Raw genomic sequence first — 20,966 nt, forward strand, 5'->3', positions numbered from 1 at the left:
TGGAAATAGAACAACCGAAAAGTTATTTTGGTTCTACTTTTCTTTTGCTTCATATGAAAGTGGCTAGGAGCCATTCTCATAGAAAGGAGCTAAAATCCCTGGCCACCAGCCATCTGTAATGGCCTGTGGTAATATCAACTTTTTTACATTTTTCTAAAGAAATATAACTTTAGTGTGAATTTCTTGTTTGACCACTATTAAGGAGTAAAAGGTTTACCGACGGAAAAAATAAAAAAAAACCTAAGAACTGAAGCTCAAGCGATTTAAACAAACCACTGGATATCTCCTTTGATTCAAAGGTCTTTCGGTCCTACACTGCAACAAACACAGGAGAAAACTCTGTTCAATTTGACATTACACTTAAAACAATCCTAAGCGACTTCAACACAAGTGGGCTGTATGTCAGAGCAAACGTTTTTTGTCTGCACCTGTAACACTTGCTTTCTTTCTCTTCACTTACTTCACCTACAAGAGTTTCAGCTGGTTTGGTTTAATCCTCAGTGAGATCGAGACCTTGACCTTGAGCGGGATCTTCTGCCAAAGAAAAATACATCGGACCAAAAATGAAACCTAGTTGTAGCAAAACATTTCAATCGTGAGGCTTTTATCATGGTGTAATACCAAATAATAATACATTATGCACTATTATTACAGTGGAACCTAGATATAACGAACCTCTACAGGGTTGTCACTAAGATTTCAAGTTGCCAGGTAAATACAACAAGACTTAGTAGGCGGGGAATCAAACAGCTAGGGATTTCTTTTGGTTCTATTTTTCTTCTATTTTCCAATAAAAGTAGCCAGGGGCCACTCTCTTAGTAGCCGGGGAAAATCCTCGGCCCCCGGGTTTTAATGACAACCCTGCTCTAGATAATGAAGTCTTCAGTAACGATTTTGTTTACCCCAGTAATAATTAAATATATGGAAAAGTACCTAGATATGATGAAACCCCTTTATAGGGAACAAATTTTGCCAGTCCCTGGGCACTTCATTATATCGAGATTCCACTGTATATAGGTATGCAAGGCAAAAAAGGGTGTGGTTTAGTACAGAAGAGAGTAGAGAAATCAGAGGATTTTGGTCTAGAATACGGTATCATCAAGAAAAACTGATCACTGTTAACACGAGTCATTAGGATTCCTGTTAACTTAGTTAATCTGGGTAAAGAAAGTGATTTTTGGTGCCTAGCCTAGAATAGGCAAGGGTTTCAAAATGCAACTGAATAATGGTCTGATATAACCCCAAGATTACTTACTCTGTCAATTAAAATCAGAATATATCAAGACCAACCAAACAGATAGCAATGTTCATTGTTGAACACAAGCTTCTCAAACTTATTAATAATTCATAAAGAAAATACAAAGGAAATTAATGTTTAATGAGTGTTTGCAGCGTGCGAAGAAAGTCCTGTGCGATAGCGTGGGGCTAGTGGATTTTGCTATCTGGCTAGTGATTTTTGTTCTTAACTTGCCCAACGGGCAAGTGCTGTTTTTTGGGGAAATTCAAATTACAGAAGGCGTGTAACCAATCCTGCTAATCAAAAAGGGTTTTGGGGCTATTTTAAATGACTTGTGGGCTAGTACATGCTAGCTACAGCTTGCCTCGAATGGCAGGCTGTAAAACTGACTTTCTTTGCACCCTGGTTTGGAAATCAGATGAAAACCTACTCACTTTTGTATCCTTAATTTCTCCTTCTAAAATCATTTTGTTTGAGAAGTAATATCAACCATTTGACACAATGTGTCTTATCACCAGATGAAACACTTTGATCGAAGTAAGTCAAAAATACTCGGCTGTACATCATATTTTTAACTCTCTTCCCAGTGTTTCCCTTGGTGATGAAACACCGCGTCTCATGCTTGATATAACTATCCAAACCAACCTTAAATAGTTGAAAAAGAATGGGTGAAGCCTGGGAAAATATCTCCAAAGAAGGGGGACTTTTGCATGAAACAAATTGTTACTTCATTACTGTACTACTATCATTCAGAAAATCCTTCATATGTATAGAAAAAAATTGTAGGAAAATTAATGAGAAGAATTCTTCGTAAATGCCCTGCTGAGTACTTGTCATCTGAAATTAAAACAAAAAAGGTCATCTCATCATAACACAAAAACCAAACCTTCTTTCCCCTGGACCTGATGGTTTGGGAGAACTTGATCGGGATCGCGATTTAGACTTTGATCTAGATCTGGAAGAAGAACTGGAACTCTTAGAACGAGACCTTGACCGGCTGCGTGAGCGAGAGGAGCGGCTTCTTGACCTTGATGAAGATGATGATGATGAACTACTGCCGCTGCGTCGTTTTTTCTTGCTGGGCGGGGAACCTGACCTCGACCGGGAGTTGCTGAAAAAGGGAACCAATAAATAACTTGAAAATCAAGTTTCTAGTGTTTCAAGAAAAGTGCAAAGACCAACTCTCAAACATGTATAGCAGAGTAAAGGAATAATATTGAACTAGGGACTACCAACAAACTGCAACTTTAGCAAAATGGACAACACAAGACTTAATTTAATACGCCTGTATCAGGTGTGCATGAACCAAACCCTGCCTACCACCCTAAAGAGTGATCAGTAAGGAAACCTCCTGCCCCCACCAATAATGGTCAGTCCATCCATAAAAATATGACCCCGGCCCCTCCAGCTACAAATCACCACCTCCTTTGCCCCACTGAGAAAGCAGAAAGAAGTTAAACCTTCAAGAAAATTCATTTTGGAAGATCTTACAACCTCTCTGATTGATGAATCATACTACTACGAGATGGCATTATTGGAAATAGAAACCAGTTTGAAGCTAAAAGCTACAGGACAGATAAGTTAACAGACTATACTTGACTACAACTACTGGTATCTCCTATATTATACAGGGACACATCTCTAAGTTGGACAGTTTGAATCAAACTGCTCACAACAGTGTCCAGCTTAGAGAGAATTATCCTTGGCGCAAACTTTATTTTTCCATGTGATGCAATGAAAAACAACATTACCATACCCAAAAACAAGGGAAAATAAAATTTGCAACAAGCACAAAATTGCACCCCAAAATGGACATTTAGAAATCTGGAAAAATAGCAATGGTGAGATTAACAACACATATAGTGAAAGAGTTTGATCTTATGAGCCTGGCCCCACCTGAGAGGTGAAGGGCAGACAGGGGGAGAAGATTACCGGCCCTTATCCTTGGGTTCAGTGTCTGAGTCATCGTCAAGTTGGTACTTTGATAAGTCACCGTCCTCTTCATCTTCTTCATCCTATGATGTTAAAAAACAGCACAATTAACTCAAAGTACAGTTAAAAGGGGATTACAGTTGACTCTCTCTTAACGGACACCTCTATAAGACGGATACCTCTGTAAAACGGACACCTAGAGTTGGTCCCTGCCTTTGCTTATTCCCTTTATTTGACTCTTTATAAGACGGACATCTCTCTAAGACGGACACTTAGTGCTGGTCCCACAGGTGTCCATCTTGGAGAGAGTTGACTGTGCTGGGAAGATTCAAAAGTTCAACAAAAGTTATGGAATAGTATCATATTTCCGAGTTGCATTGAGCCTCTGTTTCAAAGCAAGAAAAAGAGCGAAACCATTAAAAATGAAATGATTTTTAATCCTAATGCAAATAAAACTCATTTTCACAGCCTTATTTTGAAAGCGAGAGTTTTTGGAACTCGGAAAATAATGGCTTATTGTAAAGTTTCTGGAGTGAAAATCAGCAAGAAAGTGAGGAAAGAAAAATAACGAACATTACATCATGACATCGTCGAATCATACCTCATCATCAAGGTTGTACTTTGACAGGTCACCTCCTTCTTCATCATCATCATCATCATCATCATCTTCCTCTTCTACTGCAGGAGGGGCATTTGTCACTTTCTGTAAATGAAATCAGTGCAAGTTCTTAAAAAACTGCAAGCCAATATTTATGATGGTAATAGGAATGAGTGGAGTCCAATTTGGTCTGTAATCGTAGGAGTGATAATTGTTTAATCAAGAGTATGATTACAGACATTATACTACTAGATGAGAAATTTCTGCAATTTGATTGGCTTAGAGCAGTGGTATTTCAGCTTAATTTGAAATACCTACATGTGAAAATTACAAACCATTTGTGGGTAGTAGTATAAACAATCAATAGCATGATTTGTACGTGATATTTGGCATAAATACCACTCGTGATATTTCAAAATTGTCTCAAATTTCACTCGCCTAAAGGCTCGTGAAATTTCGTATAACAATTTCGAAATATCACTCGTGGTATTTATGCCAAATATCACTACAAATCATGCTATTACCTATACAAATTGGATAAAACAAAGTTCTATTACCAATTAATCATAACTATAACAAAATTTATGATGTTTTAATAGCGCTCTTGAAAATTAAAACACAAGCAAGAGTTTTCTTGCATGCAGTGAAAAGAAATCCATTTAAATGCACACGCATGATGGTGCCTAATGTCCATTATTACATACTAGGCATGATGCATACTGTCCTATTAGTGCTGAAATCAGGACAGTTAACATCCAATCAGATTTGAGAATTTTGTTATAGTTATGATTAATAATGAAATGTTGTGAGTAAGGTTTTAAAATAACAGAAATTGTTGTCTTTTCAGCACTCATGGAACTTTTCCTAATTAATTTGTGTTCGTTCCCAATTCACTTCCAAATCTGTTCACCAGATGACGTGAAATGACCCATTCCCTCCCCACAAAATCAGCCCCATTGACAGGAGGAATGGGACATACAAAGTCTTCTGGGATTTCTGTCTGCCATTTTGTCTTTTTTGAATTAAAAAGAATTTGCTTCTCATTTATTAATTGGGTGTTGCCCTTACAGGCAGCCCAATAATAACTGCCATGAGGAAATTGGTGACAAAAGTAAAATAGAAACACTCCCCATTTTGGTGCTTGTTTCACTACACTAGAAAGTTCCAAGATTTATCCCTAAGTATGCAGTGTGCAAAGAAAGTCGTGTCCGATAGCCCGGGGCTAGTGGATTTAATTGCAATTAGGCGAGTGAATCCCGTTCTTAACTTGCCCAAAGGGCAAGTGAAGTTTTTTGGGAAATTCAAATTACAGAAGAACTGTAATCAATGCTGCTCATCAAAAATTTTTTGGGGGCTTCTTAAAAGATTCTTGGGCTAGTACATACTAGCAACAACTTGCCGCAATGACAAGCCGTAAAACCAACTTTCTTTGCACCCTGGGGCGTTCAATATTTTGTTTTTACAGTGACACTCCTCATTCAAACTTACAGGTCATGAGAAAAATGGAAATGAAACCTGGTTTGTTCAACAAATTCTCATCACCAGTACCATTGGAAATGTACAGAGAACAGTAAGGAGAATATGCATGCTGATATTAGGATTTAAAGGTTTACTACAATACCTGCAGTGGAACTGGCTGTGACTCTCCTTGTTTCTTTTTCTTTTTTCTTCCAAACTATAATTCACAAACAAAAATAATTAACAAATTTGAGTCATCATTTTACTAAACCCTTGTCTTTCATGCCAACAGTTAGAAACATTGCTCAAAGGCAGAGAAATAACTATGTAACTGAGCATTTCAAGCTTGAAATGGTATACTTTTCCAACTAGGGATCTTCAAAAACTTTGTCTAGCCTTTTCAAGTTCTTCCCCAAGAAGTGTGTTTAAAGTAAATGAATTTGGTACCATTTCATCACAACTAATTCCGCCTTACAGGTAAATCAATTGAATCAATTATCCTAAAAGCAATAAAAAATTCATTAGGAAAAAGGTTATCACATTCAAATGTGGCTTTAGCCCTTTTTTACATTACTGTATAACCTCTCCCAACAAAGAAAGGAACTAGAAAAATCATTCCCCAATTAAAAACACTGTCAGTTTCTAGGAAATTCCTAGCCATGAGACTACAACATTAATTTCTGCAAGCACCTATAAGAAAACCTTTAAACAGTTTTACCCAAATCAAGGCTTACCTCATCAAACTCATCATCAGAATCTTGCCGTTGAATATATTCAACTCCTTCTCGTTCATTAAAGCCACCGCCATAACCTACAAACCAAGAACGAAGATATGATAAAGAAGAAGAAGATATGGTGAAACTCATTTCACCCACTCCAGAAATCTTTGACTTCAACACAAACTGTTTTGACAATTACTTTTGGGTGGCTGAGAAAAGAGTCAGCAACTTTCAAAGTGCAATAATAGTTGAAGGGTTCCAAAGTCTAGACAGCACACACCCACCAAAAAGTTTATGTGTAGTGCCTTTTCCAAGCTAATTGTGTTTTCTGTTACCAAGTCTTTTTCCTAAGAGAAACTTTAAAAGAGTTTTAGAAACCTCACCAGTTCTGGATTCCACTTTTGAATATTTGGGCTGTCCACACATATTACAATCAGACCTGCGTGCCCAGTTTACATTGCCACATCTGCAAATAAAAAGGCCATCGCATTATTCCCTTGGACAACAAACTTTGCCCTACTTTCTCCCGCTCTACTCACATAGGTACTGGTGACAACTACAGAGCTTGAAAAGAAAAAGTCCCACTAGTTGTCCAGGGGAAGTAGATTTTCTTCCAGAGGAAGAGAGGAAGAATCCAGGCAAGTAAACTTGTAACTAAACACATCTGCAAAGCACTCACAAGATCATTTTTCGGGGTCCCCAACGGACTCAATGGATTAATGCAAGTGTTTTTTGAATTTCCCTTTAACCTGACTGGCAAATCGACAAAGGCACCTTTAACAAGCCAACCATGGTGCATACTCTAATCCTGGTGGCAGGGGGACACAGAACGACAGAACAAGGAGTTTAGAGCTGGCTGCAGACAGACTTAACTGGTGGCTTAGTTGCCTCTGTGGCACTGGGTAGTGGATAGCGGCATTATTGAACTTTTGAATAACTGGGGAAAGGGAAAGTTCCCGGGGGGGGGGGGGGGTGTGGGTACTTTAGGAATTTCTGGGTGGAGATTTGCCGCTGGGACCCTGGAACCCTTAACCTATACCAGAGCTAGTTCAGCTGAATTCTGCTACCCTATACTAGAGTAAACTTCCCACATCCCCCCTATCCTAGAGTGGCTGTTTTCCAGAAACTACTGAGGTCACTAGCAGTCTAGCTAAAACAAAACCTTTTACCTTAAAATCTTCAACCAACTGATCAGTTTCCTGAAAAATGATACCCAATTCTAGACCCAAACGCTCTAATTTATATACCCTATCCTAGAGTAAACTGCTTGAAAAGCATACCCTTCACAGCGGCACATATCTATATAGCCCAAATACGGCAGTACCCCCCCAGGGGGAAAGTTGTGACACTCCTCATGCTACTGAAACTGTTATACATAACAGCCATAAGGATCTTTAAGACTCAAAGAATGAAGTGCATACAAACATTACTACATTATAATTTCAAGATACACACTTTGAACACATCCAGTCTTCAGCACTGAACAATCCTTTACTCTTTGCTGCAGCTTGTTTTCCTATTTGTGTACCAGTGAACTTGACTGAATCTTTGCTTGCCTTATCTGTTAAAAAATATGGCTATTTTATTACATTTTGTATTAATGAAAAAAATGTTTTGATTTTCTAAGCTTGCCTACCATAAAGATGGGTGTAATCATGAACAATTTCTGAAGAATTCAGCTGAGGTGCTTGTTTGTCTATTGTTTGTTTGTTTGTGATTGAAAGAGGCCTCTTTTTTATTTATTAATTTTTTTTGTCAACAAATTCTCCAGACAGAATTTTTAACCATATGAATGAAATATTTGAGAAATCAAATTTTTCCAAGACAATTTTAACGTTAATAATATCATTGGGCGATTCCAGAAAATATCCATACCATACCACGGACGGCTTTTAGGATTTCTGAAGGGGAGGGGGGGTTCACGATTATGGAATTCTGAGGGCATGGGGGGTATTTACGATTGGAAATCCGAAGGCATGGGGGAATTCCACAGGTGGGATTTCTGGAGTAGAAAGTGTAGAGTGAGTTCCTTGAAAAGGGTATTGTTGTGGACTTTTGTAGTTCGTAAATAAACCACGAACGTATGACCGCGGAAGCAGAAGACAAGCATCGATAGATCAGACACGTGTTTACGCTCAAAACTTATAGAAGTGAACAGTAAAACGTGGGTTTCACATTGACCTTGATAAATTTCTTGTCACATGAAAAAAAAACTGAATATGTATCTTACTGCTTGCAAGTTTCTTGTTACTCCCGTCCGATGAACAGTGAAAAAACTCGCACCAGTCCCTGGCTTCCAAGGAACGCCTGTCAGATTAGAACACTTTTCGTGCACACTACATGACGTATAAAAGGACGCAACACGACTCGACGGTATATTTGACCGCCGAAAGATTTTAACAGTCTGAATTTGAGCTATTTTGCTTTGTAAACGTCAAAACAGCACAAGGAAACAAAGAGGAGTAAAATTGCCGTTAGTGGTGTTTATTTTTATAACCAAATTCGGACCTAAAAAGATGTTTGCGCAGCGTGGCTACTAGCGGTAGGTTAGAGTAAAGCTTGTCGCCTGGCACCGCTAGATCACAGCCTTGAGGAGGCATAAATTCATGTTCGTTTGTTCATATAGGCGTTGCTAAGTCGAAAATGTACTTCCAAAAAAACGGAAATTCTGAAGGGGAGGGGGGGTTCACGATTATGGAATTCTGAGGGCATGGGGGGGTAACACATTTTGGAATTTCCGAAGGCAAGGGGGGGATAAAACATGGAAGCCGTCCGTGGTTGGGTATGGATATTTTCTGGAATTGCCCATTTAATAAAAATATTAGTATAGGTAATAACATGATTTGTAGTGATATTTGGCATAAATACCACGAGTGATATTTCAAAATTGTTGTACGTAATTTCACGAGCCGATAGGCGAGTGAAATTTGAGACAACTTTGAAATATCACGAGTGGTATTTATGCCAAATATCACATACAAATCATGCTATTATTTGTTTATACTACTACCCACAAAAGGTTTGTAATTTTCACATGTAGGTATTTCAAACTAAGCTGAAATACCACTGCTCCAAGCCAATCAAATTGCAGAAATTTCTCATGTAGTAGTATAAAGGTTTTAATAAGAAGTGCAAAAATGGCTAATTTCAAATCAACGATATGCAAAGGTGCGAATTAACTTTGATATATTTCATAAAAAAAATCCGTAAATTATTCTTTGTTCATTTTAATGTTCAATACCAAGAGCCGCTCTTGTCAATACATAAGCTAGACTACAGTGCTACAGCGGGTGGTATTGATTTAAGCTTAAAGTCGGGAGATCAGATTACTAGAAGAAACCCCAGGCAAAACGTCCCATGATTAACGATTAATCCCTATAAATTAGAAACTAAAAATTATATTCCTGTGATATTAACCAACTTTACTGCCCGAATTTAATAGACTCACTCGAAAAACACAAAGTGGCGAAAGAAATCAAAGACCTGCAAAACAGGGTGATCAAATCCACGTACCTCTCCCGCATCGATTACAAGACGTGCGCCGCGCAAAATTGACGTTTCCGCACCTGTATAACACCAAAATAACGGGATTACAAAAGAATGGTAATAAATGAAGTATAATAAATGAAATTTACCTTTTGTCCGGGCAAACCCAATCGCCGTTATTCACTCTAAGCCTTGAAGACATGCTGGAAGGGTACACGCTTCGTGCTTGTGCTGGTTTTACAAGAATATGACGAGAAAGCCTGGGTACTCGCTCTAAGGGTACAGGACACCCAACTAATTGTAATTTCTTCCATCTTGTTTAATAGCTTTTCACTTTCGCTTCGAATTTGATGTAATAAAAACAGTTTACAAACTAACAAACAGTATTGTTCCATTGACCTTTATTTTATGACGAAAAAAATTGGATAAATAAATAAAAATAATCCACATGGACTTCCCCTCACTTTCACTTAGGTATCCCATGGCGTAGTCTCCAGTCTTTTTCGTGTCTGGGCGTATCCAAAATAAATCCAAAATGGCGCGGGTTGAACAGCAACAATGTGGAACAGAAGGTTCGACAGAATCTCCCTACTATCTTGGTCAGCTTTCGTATTTTACGATTTACCTCACTAAAGGAATTGAGATCCTTGAATATTATACAAAGGTCAGTTGCTGACGGTGCCATTTTGATTATTTTGAGCTTTGATAATAATACTTGCAGCTTCGTTTTCACAACAATGGTAACGTAAGCCTTATGCAATATGCTGAATGTTTTTTTATTCTTTTGGTTAGGTCCCTTTTTATCACGTCCTCTTTGAAGCTGTATTGGTTCTTTGGATAATAAGGCTAATCACCAGCAAGACATTTAGATTCAGAGAACAGAAAATTGAACTCACAGAAAAGGTTTGTCTGGGACATTATAAACAAAAGCTTTTAAAATGTAGTACTAAATTCTTTATCAATAGCAAATTACCAGACTGTATCAATATTTTCTAACAAATTATCTGTAACCCCTTAACCCAAGGTTTGATGGTTTTAATTGTTATGGGTGAAACTGAGGCACATTTTTGCCTTGTTTTGATTATGGCTGAGTCAATTCCAAGTGTGTCCTCCCCTCCCCCCCGGGGGGGGCGTTTATCAGGCATTTGTCATTTTGTTTTGGAAAAGCTGCAAATGCCTATGCCCACCATGCTCCACACTCCATTCAAGCATATTGGTCTTCTCAATCTGTTTAGTTAAGCCGTGATGAAGTTTAGCTTCATAGACAATAACATCACAGCTAAACTGACAGGGGACCAGCAACAATGCAACATATTTGACCAATCAGGTCAATAACCAGTCTTTAATACCTTTAAATGACATGATACAACTCAGTTTGACTTTGAAGATGACTACTGCACAGGTTGTCAATACTTGACTCACTGTATGTTAACAACAGTCCTATTCAGGATGACACTTCTGGGTGGGGTGGACCCCCATATAAAAGTGACAGGGATGCTCGTCGGAAAATTCAAATTAAATCCCTAAGTGAGACCAATGTGGGTGTGGCTCAAGCTTAAACCGACCCCTAAGGGAGATTTCTGCGTGGTTAAAGTCAGGGCATGTTTTGTAAATTTCTCTATGCACAGAACTAGGAGGCAAATATAGTAACTTTCCATCCCAACCACCCTAAGCAAGACCAAAATCTACAATTTACACCCCAAAGCGAGACGACGAGCTTCCCTGTCATTTTTTACATGGGAGTTACCCCCGGGGACGACACTCACCTGGACATTCATACTTCACCTACTTATGAAATGACTCCTGGGTTCAAACCTTTCACAGTATCAGTATCACTGTTATCCCTAAATGAGTCCCTGTTAGGCCAGGGTTAATTATTACGACGAGCGACACTGGCCTTGAAACAGCAACATAAGACTGATGAATTGGTGACAAACGGCATGAAGTTGGTTTGAAACTGCCACAAGGCCAAGGAAAATCACAAATACAATGGTAAAATACCGACAGTGACATGGCCTCCTCTTCAATGTAAGAGGGTCTCAGAAAATCCAATCACCCCCTACCCCATTAGTGCCACCAATTTGTGAGTTCACATGTGTTTCATCTTCTGAGAGGAATGGTGTCTCTCCAGCCAAACACTTGTGTTTGACGGTTAGGGATGTAAAGCCAGTGGAATAACACCCCTCATGAAATTGAATGATAAGATCAAGTTTTCTGATCTTTGTGCTGTTTTAGGAAGAGGAGGAGTTAATTGAGGAATGGCAACCAGAACCATTAGTTCCTGTAACACCAACCTATGACTTAGATGCTATCACTCCAAAAGTTGTTCAAGGGTATGCTTATGTCATCTTCATTTACAACTTAAATACTCTTTTGAGCAATAATTTGTAGCTTTCTTACTGCAGTGGAACCCGATAGAACACAGACACTATGACATGTCCCCTCGGTGTCCTATTAGCCGGGTTCCACTTTTTTGACCACATTTTTGCCCAAAAACTTGTATTCTTCTGTGGCAATGTAGCTGATACAACCTCAATGTACTTTCTAAAACCTTTCAGCTGTTAACTCTAATCAAAGCACCACCCCGTAAGCAAGCTGTACTGTCAATTATGACTCATGTTTTTCTTTCAATCTTAAGCCAATTCCTAGCCTCCAAGGAAATGTTACAGGTCAAAATTAAATTCAGGTTAAAATTTTTTAACCTAGGTTGATTCTCAATTTCTTTTGTCTTCTAGCCCTAATTCGTGAGTCAACCTAGGTTAAAAAATTTAACCTGGATATAATTTTGACCGTATCAGATGTTACCCTGTACAAAGCGATAACTTTGAAGTTATTGAAACTCATTACGGTCAGCTCTCCCCTTGCAGACACCTTGCTAAACATATTGCAAACACCCCAGTTATATGGACAGCAGCTTAATCCCTGGCAAGAATAAATTATGGACATTTGAGAGAACTTAACTCTCGACATTATTGATTCCAGGGTTGATAGATCCATAAACTAGTTAAACCTATAAATCTGCAATCTTACCTTACTAAACGTTTCTGAAAGAAAAAACTGATCCTATTACATCATTAAAATCATTAAGACTCATTAACATCACTTCCTCAGAAACTGTCACTCAACAATACAAGACTGATGTCCTTTTTTTAATCTTCAGGAAACCTGGACATTCACTAAAAATAGATGATAAAGAATGTCTCAATTTTGCCACCTTCAACTTCCTTGGTTTTGTGGGAAATGAAAAAATAGAGGTATTCTGCTAGTTTTCAATACTGTTAGTAATCATGAAGTACTAAGAAGAGGGAAAGTTTTCTGTTGGTCGTAAGCCTCAAATTAATATCCACTTACAAATTCTCCAAATTGATCTCTTCACATTTCCTTCAAAAATAAGTAGAAAGAATTCAATAAAAGATCAAAACATTTTCCCTTTGATGATCATTTCATTAATTCTCATAACTAAATTCTCTCGATGATCCCTTCATATTGTTAGGAGAAAATTGTTGTCGGTAGAGCATAATGTGTTAATTCACCCAACTTCTAAGATAGGGGCCTGGGTACTACTCTGTCATCCCATGTTGCTCTCGTTTAGTTTCCTTGTCATTCTGTAACAAGAATCAGTAACATTAAAGGCATGTACTTGTGAAATGGATGAACTCCTATCTAGTCGGTCTCTCAGGACGTAAAGGGTTATATTATTGGGGCAGGAGGTAGTATGGCTGAGCTAAGTAATCAAGCACATGTATTACACTTGCAATCTGGAGACCCTAGTTAAAGTTCCTCACAATCATCTTATTTTTACCCATCCTTATTTGATTTTTTAAGGACACAGCCATCAAAAGCCTCCATCGTTATGGTGTAGGTTCATGTGGACCCCGGGGATTCTATGGTACAATAGGTAAGTCCATTCGATGAAGACATTGCGTGATCTCTTGTTTAAAGATAAATAATCCTTATGATTATTTGACTCGGAAAAAAAATATTGCCTTGCAATCAATAAAACCTAGGATGCTTTTTTTAACCAAAAGGAAATGAGTTGGCTAGAATTTTATTTGATAATTTTATAGTTTTATTTATTTATTTGTAACATGTTTTTGCTGGTTGCCAGTACTGAATACTACAACACTCCAAAACATTAAAAATATAATTTTTACTAATAAATTTTAAAAATGATCACTTAAAATGCTGGCCAATAATTCATTTACTTTTGGTTAAAAGAAAGCACTCAACAATACTAACTTATTCCAGGGCTGAGCTCTAGCAAAACCTGGTGGCCCCTGGCACCCAACTTTTACTCTTGGGCGACTAGAAAATCTCATTTTTTTGTGCAAATCACATGCTGGGCACCTTAGATTGTACAGGTTTAGAGCACTGGGCTCCCCTCAATTTTCCTTAGAGCACAGCCTTGTATTCATTATAGAGGGATTGTGTAGTAGTTTGTTTCTTTTCAATGTGGTCCTTGTTTATCTCTTTTTTTAGATGTACATTTGGAGTTAGAAGAAAGATTGGTCAAGTTCATGAGAACAGAAGAGGCAATTCTTTATTCCTATGGATTTTCCACGATAGCCAGTGTAATTCCTGCTTATTCCAAAAGAGGGGATGTTATTTTCTGGTAAGAGATATAGAAGAATACAGTAAAAACCCATTTGGGGAAGTTACTTGCCGTTTATGTTAGTAGGTTCTTAATTTCTGTGAAGGAAGTCTACCAGAAAAGTTAAATAATTAACTTGGGTTTGGTCCTTAAATATGCAGTGGTTATTCACAGTTGTATTGTGATAAGGTTAACTAAACTGATTACAGAATGTATATGTAATCTCAAATTCATACTCCTTGCTTAAAATTTGTTTCATAATTTAACTGTAACCTGCATATAAAGAACCTCTTGACCTTGCTTGGCTAAACAGCTTCTTATATTTTTGGGTATAAAAAAGGCAAATTTCTACCACCAGGTTGTTAAACACTACTGAATGATATGTAAATTCCGACAAGCGACATGGCCCAAAAAGTATTGATAGCGTGTAAAATGAAATCGTGATAAGAGACAACCTCCCTCGGTCAAATTGCGACAGCAAAGCCGACAATAAGCGACAAGCATTTATAAACGCTGACACGAGACGTTTTAAAATTCAGACGGGCGACATGGGACCCTCCCTTGGTAGGGCCTCATAATATTATAGAGTTATAAGATATTTTGTCTGTAAAATTTCAACGTTCATTGTTCTCTTTTTCCCATAGCGATAAAGGAGTTTCTTTTGCAATTCAAAAAGGGCTTGTAGCTTCGCGGAGCCGTATAATGTGGTTTGAACATAATGACATGGATGATCTGGAAAGGCTTTTGTTGGAACAGAAAGAAAAAGATGACAAGGTTTGAATACATAACTTACAATGAAAACTGGTGTTGTTTTGCTCTTTAGTCTTTGTCAAGCTTCTTCATCAACCTAACTTTTATGGCCCTTTTTTTGCTGTTCTTGTTGTTATAGAATCCCAAGAAAGCATGTGTGACAAGAAGATTCTTAGTTGTAGAGGGAATTTATGTCAATTATGGTGATATTGCGCCACTTCCTAAACTAGTAAGTTGATAGTTTTATCACTGGCTTTATTGATCAGGCCGTGTGTTGATTAAATGGGCTGCAGTGTAGAAAGTGTGTAGAAAAGACTGTTTTAATTAGAGGGATCAAAACCTAGAGTTATGGGGGAAAATTAGACAGTAAATGACTACCTTATTACAGGAAATTAGCACTCCATGAAATTAAGGTATTGGAAATTATTGTGACTAAAATATGCAAATTAAAAGGGGAAACGACTTTCAAATAAAGGAAGTTAACGTGAAAGAGACGGGAACACATTAAAAGGAAGGAAATTAATGCAACGTTCATGAAGAAAAAAACCTTGTTGAGACAGCAGGAACAAAGTTAAACACATACTCTGAAATGGAAACTTTGTTTCTGGTTCTTTCCCTAAATGTAGGAAGGGGATCAAGCTAAGAAATCTGGCCACTTCGACGGGTCTTCACAGTAACTGTTTCTCTGCTACTAACAGATCTCCACCCTTTTCTATTAGGTGTCAAGATAGCCTGCGCACAGACGAAATTAAGCTCTAGTTAACTCCGTATGGTACTAATCAGAGTTTAGTTATTGTCTGCACACAGGCTAGTGTCAAGTATGTTAGAAGTGTATCGAGAATTTGAGGTCAAAATATTGGAAATTAAGGTTGCGGAAATTAACACTCCATTTAATTAATGGTGCTGAAATTAACATTTACAAAAATTAACATGACTTAAATTAATGCGAATTTCTCGTGTTAATTTCATGAAGTAGTTATTTCCTATAATACTTGGTACTTTAGTAGTAAATGACAATTTAAATTAAGTTCTCAATTTCCATAATTTGTAAAGGTAACTTAAAATATGGCTTAGGTTGAATCTCTTGAAGCTCAGGGAAAAGGACCAACAAACAGGAGGAGAATAAAAGGGGAACTGAAAAGCCAGTGTAAGAGGGAAACAAGTAAAGAGGCAAAAAATTAAATAAAATGGGTTCAGTAGTTTTTCAGAGCCTGTTGGGTAGGATAGATTGAGGTAAAATAGATGTAACTGTTGTTTAGGAAAGTTTTCACCTGTGATACAATTCCATTTAAAGCTTACAAGGAATTTAACCGTCATGTTCACTTCTCTAGATTGAGCTTAAATACAAATACAAAGTGCGAATTATTATTGATGAAAGTGCATCCTTTGGAGTTCTTGGTCAAACTGGAAGAGGATTAACAGAAAACTTTGATATCCCAGTAAGTTGAAATTGCTTAAGACTAAGACTAATGTGATTTGTGTCAAATGAAACAAAGAATAGTTAAAAGACTCTTTTTTGGAGTTTTGTTTACATTGAAGTTGTGAGCCAACCCAGTCAAAATGAGCTGGAAGCTGGCTACTTTTCCACTTTTAATAACATAATTTATAATTTGCTGCCTACTTGACACTTAGTCTAATAACATTAAATAATAGCTGCACAAGAATTGCTGTCCTGCCTACTGCTGTTAAACATTTTGACTGTGCTAGTGAGCAAAGCGTTGAAGGTAAAGGAGTGTTGCAAAAGCAATATTATTTTCTGGTATCATTGGTGACTTGGCTTTACCTTCAAAAAAAGCCTGCTTTTGGATTGATAACACACATTTTTATCCTTTTTCACCAGATAAAAGATGTTGACTTGATATCTGTTTCAATGGAGAACTCTTTAGCAACTATTGGAGGATTCTGCTGTGGAACATCATTCGTTGTTGACCATCAGGTGTGGTGTATTCACAAAAATCCTTGCTTGTATTCCTGTAGTCGCTACATTGCCGCAACCGTTTCAGCCCTTTCACTCCTAGTGCACCCTGGGTGCTAGAGATTTTTCATGCAGTTGCACAGCTTCCAGTTTCAGTCAATGTTGTTTATGGTGTTGCAGTATTGAGCTTCTTTTTCAAGAGTTGTTTTGGTAATTTTTGTATATGTGGTTTTGCAATATCATCTAGCTCTGCGGTATGCTGTTTTTCATCCTTTTAGCCTGCGAGCAAGCTCTCTTATTTGGGCGAGTGAAGCGAGTCTCGCGAGAACAATTGAGTGGGTGGCAAAGACGTGAGGGGCCCCTCACTCGCACATTCTCGCAAGGCTCACTTCGCTTGCCCAAATAGGAGAACTTGCTCGCAGGCTACATCCTTTTGGCAGACTGTTAGAGAACATCCTTCATGGTATTGCGGTACTATTCATTTGCACTCTCCTATCTAATACAGACCATAATGCACCTTGTTTACCCCAAAAATTTGCATAACTATTGTCTTCGATTTCTCTCAGGACAAATGTAATACCCAAGAGAAATTGGAAGCAATGTTTATGTAAAATTTGGGGGGGTTATAAGGCGCATTATTGTCTTGGTGAAAATGTTCAATATTCCAAATGTAATACCCAGGAGAAATTGGAAACAATTTCGCATTATTGTTTTGGTGAAAATGTTCAATATTCCGAATGTAATACCCAGGAGAAATTGGAAACCATGGTTATGTAAAATTTTGGGGGGTAAACAAGGCGCATTATTGTCTTGGTGAAAATGTTCAATATTCCGTAGTGCATTATTGTGGATCTACACTGTATGAATAGGTATTTGAATGGTGGATGATAAAAGACCCCAAGTAACTCTTGATCTGTTGTCAAATTCTCCTTCTTACAGAGACTCTCAGGGGCAGGATATTGTTTCTCAGCTTCATTACCTCCAATGCTGGCATCGGCAGCGATTGAAGCATTGAATATTATTGAACAAAAGCCAGGTAAGAATTTTTTTTTTTACATCTGCAGTGATTTTGTTACCTGTGCGTCCTGCATCCCTGCCGCTTAAAAATCCCCAAAGACGCAAAATAATCCATGGCATGGGTCCCGAAGGACGCAAAAAAGTTGAACGATCGATCGATTTGATGACTTTTTGCATAGTAGAAAAGAATGATTTCTGTGGCTGTTGTTTAAAGATGCTTGTTTACCTAAGTCTTTTTTGTGCTCTAAATATTTAGAAGGACTATATTTTATTTTCAGTAAACTGTAATAAAGAGTTTTAGCGCCTGTCTCCAAATTAACTGACTTGTTACAAGTTGAGTCCCAGGACTCACCGTAACTATTTGTAACAAAATCACTGTCATCTGGTAGAAGGTGATGATTAGAGCAAATGTACCCCAAGCTCATGAGTGAAAATCGTTGATGCGTAACAGAAATTTTATTAAATCGAAATATTAAATATTAATATCAAATTATCAATTGTTATTATTAATCGCCCTGAAAAGGTCGAAAATGCTGACAACACACCATACACAAAACAGGGAGGCAATATTTTGCTACTTTTGAGCCCTAAATAACGATCGCTAAAATCCCCATATAAATTCTTACAATAGTTCTGTTACCCAACAGCGATTTTCACTCGCGAGGTCGGGGAACCTCTGATTAGAGCCGTTGCATATCTCTCTGGCATGAGCAAGGCCTTGTTCAAATGTTAATGTTTGTTAATGTTTCAGAAATGTTTGAGGAGCTTCAAGAGAAAGCAAAACTATTTCGTGCAGAGCTTGAAGGGTATGTTTTTTTTTTAACTTGCATCACAGATTTGTAAAAGCATGTTGAAGTTTTTCACAATTTATTGGAACTTAATATTTTGTTAGTAGTAACTAGTATGTCAGTTGAGCACAAATGTTATCACACTGTGAATGACAATAGTCATATCAAGAGGTTTTGCAGTTTAGTTCAATTAATCTGGTTGCAAAGCGAGAAGGTCATAAGAGGTCAGCAGTTTGAGTCTTCAGCACTGTGCTGAAAATCAAAACCTGAGCATGTGCTCTGCTGCACAGCACATGCTCAGGTTTTGATTTTTTGATCGTGATCATTCATTGTGAGGTATGTTATTCAATCACTTGAGAAAAGAGTCGGCAATTTGGCGACGTCTTCACTGGTTTTCCCGCGAAATGGCGTATCAGGAACGAGCGCAAAAATTCCATACTGATGACATGTCACTACCCAGATCCAGGTAGTGCTTCTGATTGGTTGGAAATATGCTGCATCCAATCAGAAGCACTACCCAGATCCGGTAGTGACGCGTCATCAGTATTGAATTTCTGTGCTCATTTCTCAGACGTCTTTTCGCGGGGAAACCAGTAGTAGCGTCGCCAAAAGTCGGCTGTTTTCTCAGGCTAGTTCCTCAAGTGCATTATGTTCTCTTATTTATGCAGTTTTTTTTTCGTACCGTGAAACAAAACTTTTTGTCTGGTTTTAGACTCAAAGGTCTTTTGTGTGAAGGATCAAAGGAGTCACCTATTTTACACTTGAGGCTTCTGGAGCCTCATGAAACGTTTGAAGAAGACGAAGAAAAGCTGAAAGAAATTGTTGCCTTAGTAAGTTGCTTGTGTTGTTTGTTGACGGAAAACGTTTTCTCTAAGACAACGACAACGACGGCGGCGGCTACGGCTACGAAAACCTCACTTAAAAAGTAAATTCGAGCTTCTTCAAACTTTATCGCCTTATGTTCTGTTCCACAAGTTTAAAAGTGGTTCTCTTAGAAATTTGATTCTAAGACGCGAGAACGACTACGAGTACGAGATTTTCTCAATACTGAGTGTTGCCCACTTGTGAACCAGCGTCATTTTGGCGGGGAAAAGTGGTAGCCGTCGTCATTCTACTACGAGTTTTTGCGAGAAGGTTGTAGTGGCGGAAACAAGTTATCAAATGTTACAAGTTTTATCATTTTGCCTTCAGGAGAGGTCTTAAATCTCCCTCAATAAGGATAACAGTTCTAACTTTTCTGGTGCAAAAAAGTGCAATGAAGCTTTCCGGGGAGTCTATATTTTGAGAATACGCGAAAAAACTTTAATTCAAATCTCGTCTTCGTAGTCTTTCTCAAGGTCTCTAGTAACATTTTTTTCTCGTTCAATGTAAAGGCTCTACAGAATGGCATAGCGCTGACAATTGCAAGATATCTCAAAAACGACGAGAAATTCCTACCTCCTCCAAGGTAAAGGTCGATATTATATAAATTTCTACCTACAGTTTGTTATAAATGATCAGGAGTTGTTGTTTTATCGTTGACGATGTTTTTTGTTATTTTTTTCTCTTAATTTATGTGCTTTAATAAGTTAAAATATCTCTTATTTACAAGAATGTGAAATAAACTTGTACTTTTTTGTAATTGGATTGATGAGATAATCAAAAAGTTTCCCAGATGTACTCGTAATGGATGATTTTTTTTTCCAGTATCAGAGCAACTCTTAATGTTCAGCTTACGAACGAAGAAATCAAACATGGGGCTCAAGTCATCAAGCAGGCTGCTGAAAGTATATTTGGATAAAGTGAATCAGTGACTAAATCGAGTTGTATAAACACAATAGCTGATAACAAGTAATTTCGTTGATGAGACGTCATCGAACGTCCTCGAAGATTGTTTTAAATGTTTAGATTTAAGGGCTGTTTACATGGAGGGAGGAAGCAAAGTTAAAATTCCATAACTACGAGAAGGCATAAATATATTCAAATATAAAAACGGAATAATTGTGAACGAAAATGTCATTACGTATAAAAAAGACTTGTCTGTTAAAGCATTGTTTTTTTTGTAATCCACTTTCTCTATTAGTTAAGGAGCGCTATCAGTTTTAACAAATATAGAAAGTGTTCAATATTTGGAGTTTCCTACAAATAAACTCGAGAGTCGACTAAGAGTGAATTTTAAACGAGTGGGCAATTTGTACCTGAGTGTCCCCGCGTTGTATCTATCTAACTAAAGTCAAATTTGATGTTATCAGCTGTAATATAAACTTACTGTTAAGTGCAAAAACAAAACTGAAGCAATTTGCCAGACGTTTTACTAAGATGTGTACTCTCATTTCACTTGATTCGACCAAAAATTTCAGGTTTTGGGTCTCTTTCATTTTTTCGCTCTCGTTCCATTTTTTGCGCGGCCAAAACCGAAAATCCCGTTTCTGGCCACGCAGGTTACAAACTCGAGGAGACGGCTGAAATTCAATGTTAATAACCCTGAAGCGAAAA

At 37.7% G+C, this 20,966-nt stretch overlaps 2 protein-coding genes across 2 annotated transcripts; one reads left to right on the top strand and one right to left on the bottom strand.

Moving 5' to 3' along the window:
* Positions 1–267: 267 nt before the first annotated feature.
* LOC140921683 (zinc finger Ran-binding domain-containing protein 2-like) lies at positions 268–9,668 on the bottom strand. The gene is made up of 10 exons (XM_073371690.1): positions 9,580–9,668; positions 9,458–9,510; positions 7,400–7,505; positions 6,328–6,410; positions 5,960–6,036; positions 5,389–5,442; positions 3,771–3,872; positions 3,170–3,252; positions 2,124–2,348; positions 268–534 (listed from the first exon to the last, which is right to left on the bottom strand). The coding sequence occupies exons 1-10, from the start codon at positions 9,630–9,632 to the stop codon at positions 498–500; spliced, it is 873 nt and encodes a 290-aa protein (XP_073227791.1). The 5' UTR covers positions 9,633–9,668; the 3' UTR covers positions 268–497.
* A 281-nt stretch (positions 9,669–9,949) lies between these two features.
* Positions 9,950–20,772, top strand: LOC140954049 (serine palmitoyltransferase 1-like). Its single transcript, XM_073403446.1, has 15 exons — positions 9,950–10,094; positions 10,223–10,333; positions 11,666–11,763; positions 12,591–12,684; positions 13,256–13,328; positions 13,910–14,042; positions 14,666–14,795; positions 14,911–15,000; positions 16,103–16,210; positions 16,612–16,707; positions 17,626–17,722; positions 18,455–18,509; positions 19,204–19,321; positions 19,865–19,938; positions 20,178–20,772. The coding sequence occupies exons 1-15, from the start codon at positions 9,966–9,968 to the stop codon at positions 20,269–20,271; spliced, it is 1,500 nt and encodes a 499-aa protein (XP_073259547.1). The 5' UTR covers positions 9,950–9,965; the 3' UTR covers positions 20,272–20,772.
* The last annotated feature ends 194 nt before the right edge of the window (positions 20,773–20,966 follow it).

Source organism: Porites lutea, chromosome 12 (assembly GCF_958299795.1).
Source record: "Porites lutea chromosome 12, jaPorLute2.1, whole genome shotgun sequence".
In the NCBI taxonomy this organism is placed as follows: Eukaryota; Metazoa; Cnidaria; class Anthozoa; order Scleractinia; family Poritidae; genus Porites; species Porites lutea.

Bases quoted from the DNA above. Each gene is read 5' to 3' on its own strand.
- LOC140921683 (XM_073371690.1), bottom strand. From the start codon at position 9,632: ATGTCTTCAAGGCTTAGAGTGAATAACGGCGATTGGGTTTGCCCGGAC. The intron at 6,037-6,327 runs GTGAGGTTTCTA...CTTGGTTTGTAG, and splicing joins AAAAGTGGAATCCAGAACTG to GTTATGGCGGTGGCTTTAAT. The intron at 535-2,123 runs GTTTGGTTTTTG...TTTCTTTGGCAG, and splicing joins TCAGGTCCAGGGGAAAGAAG to AAGATCCCGCTCAAGGTCAA.
- LOC140954049 (XM_073403446.1), top strand. From the start codon at position 9,966: ATGGCGCGGGTTGAACAGCAACAATGTGGAACAGAAGGTTCGACAGAA. The intron at 11,764-12,590 runs GTATGCTTATGT...TTTAATCTTCAG, and splicing joins ACTCCAAAAGTTGTTCAAGG to GAAACCTGGACATTCACTAA. The intron at 13,329-13,909 runs GTAAGTCCATTC...CTCTTTTTTTAG, and splicing joins GGGATTCTATGGTACAATAG to ATGTACATTTGGAGTTAGAA.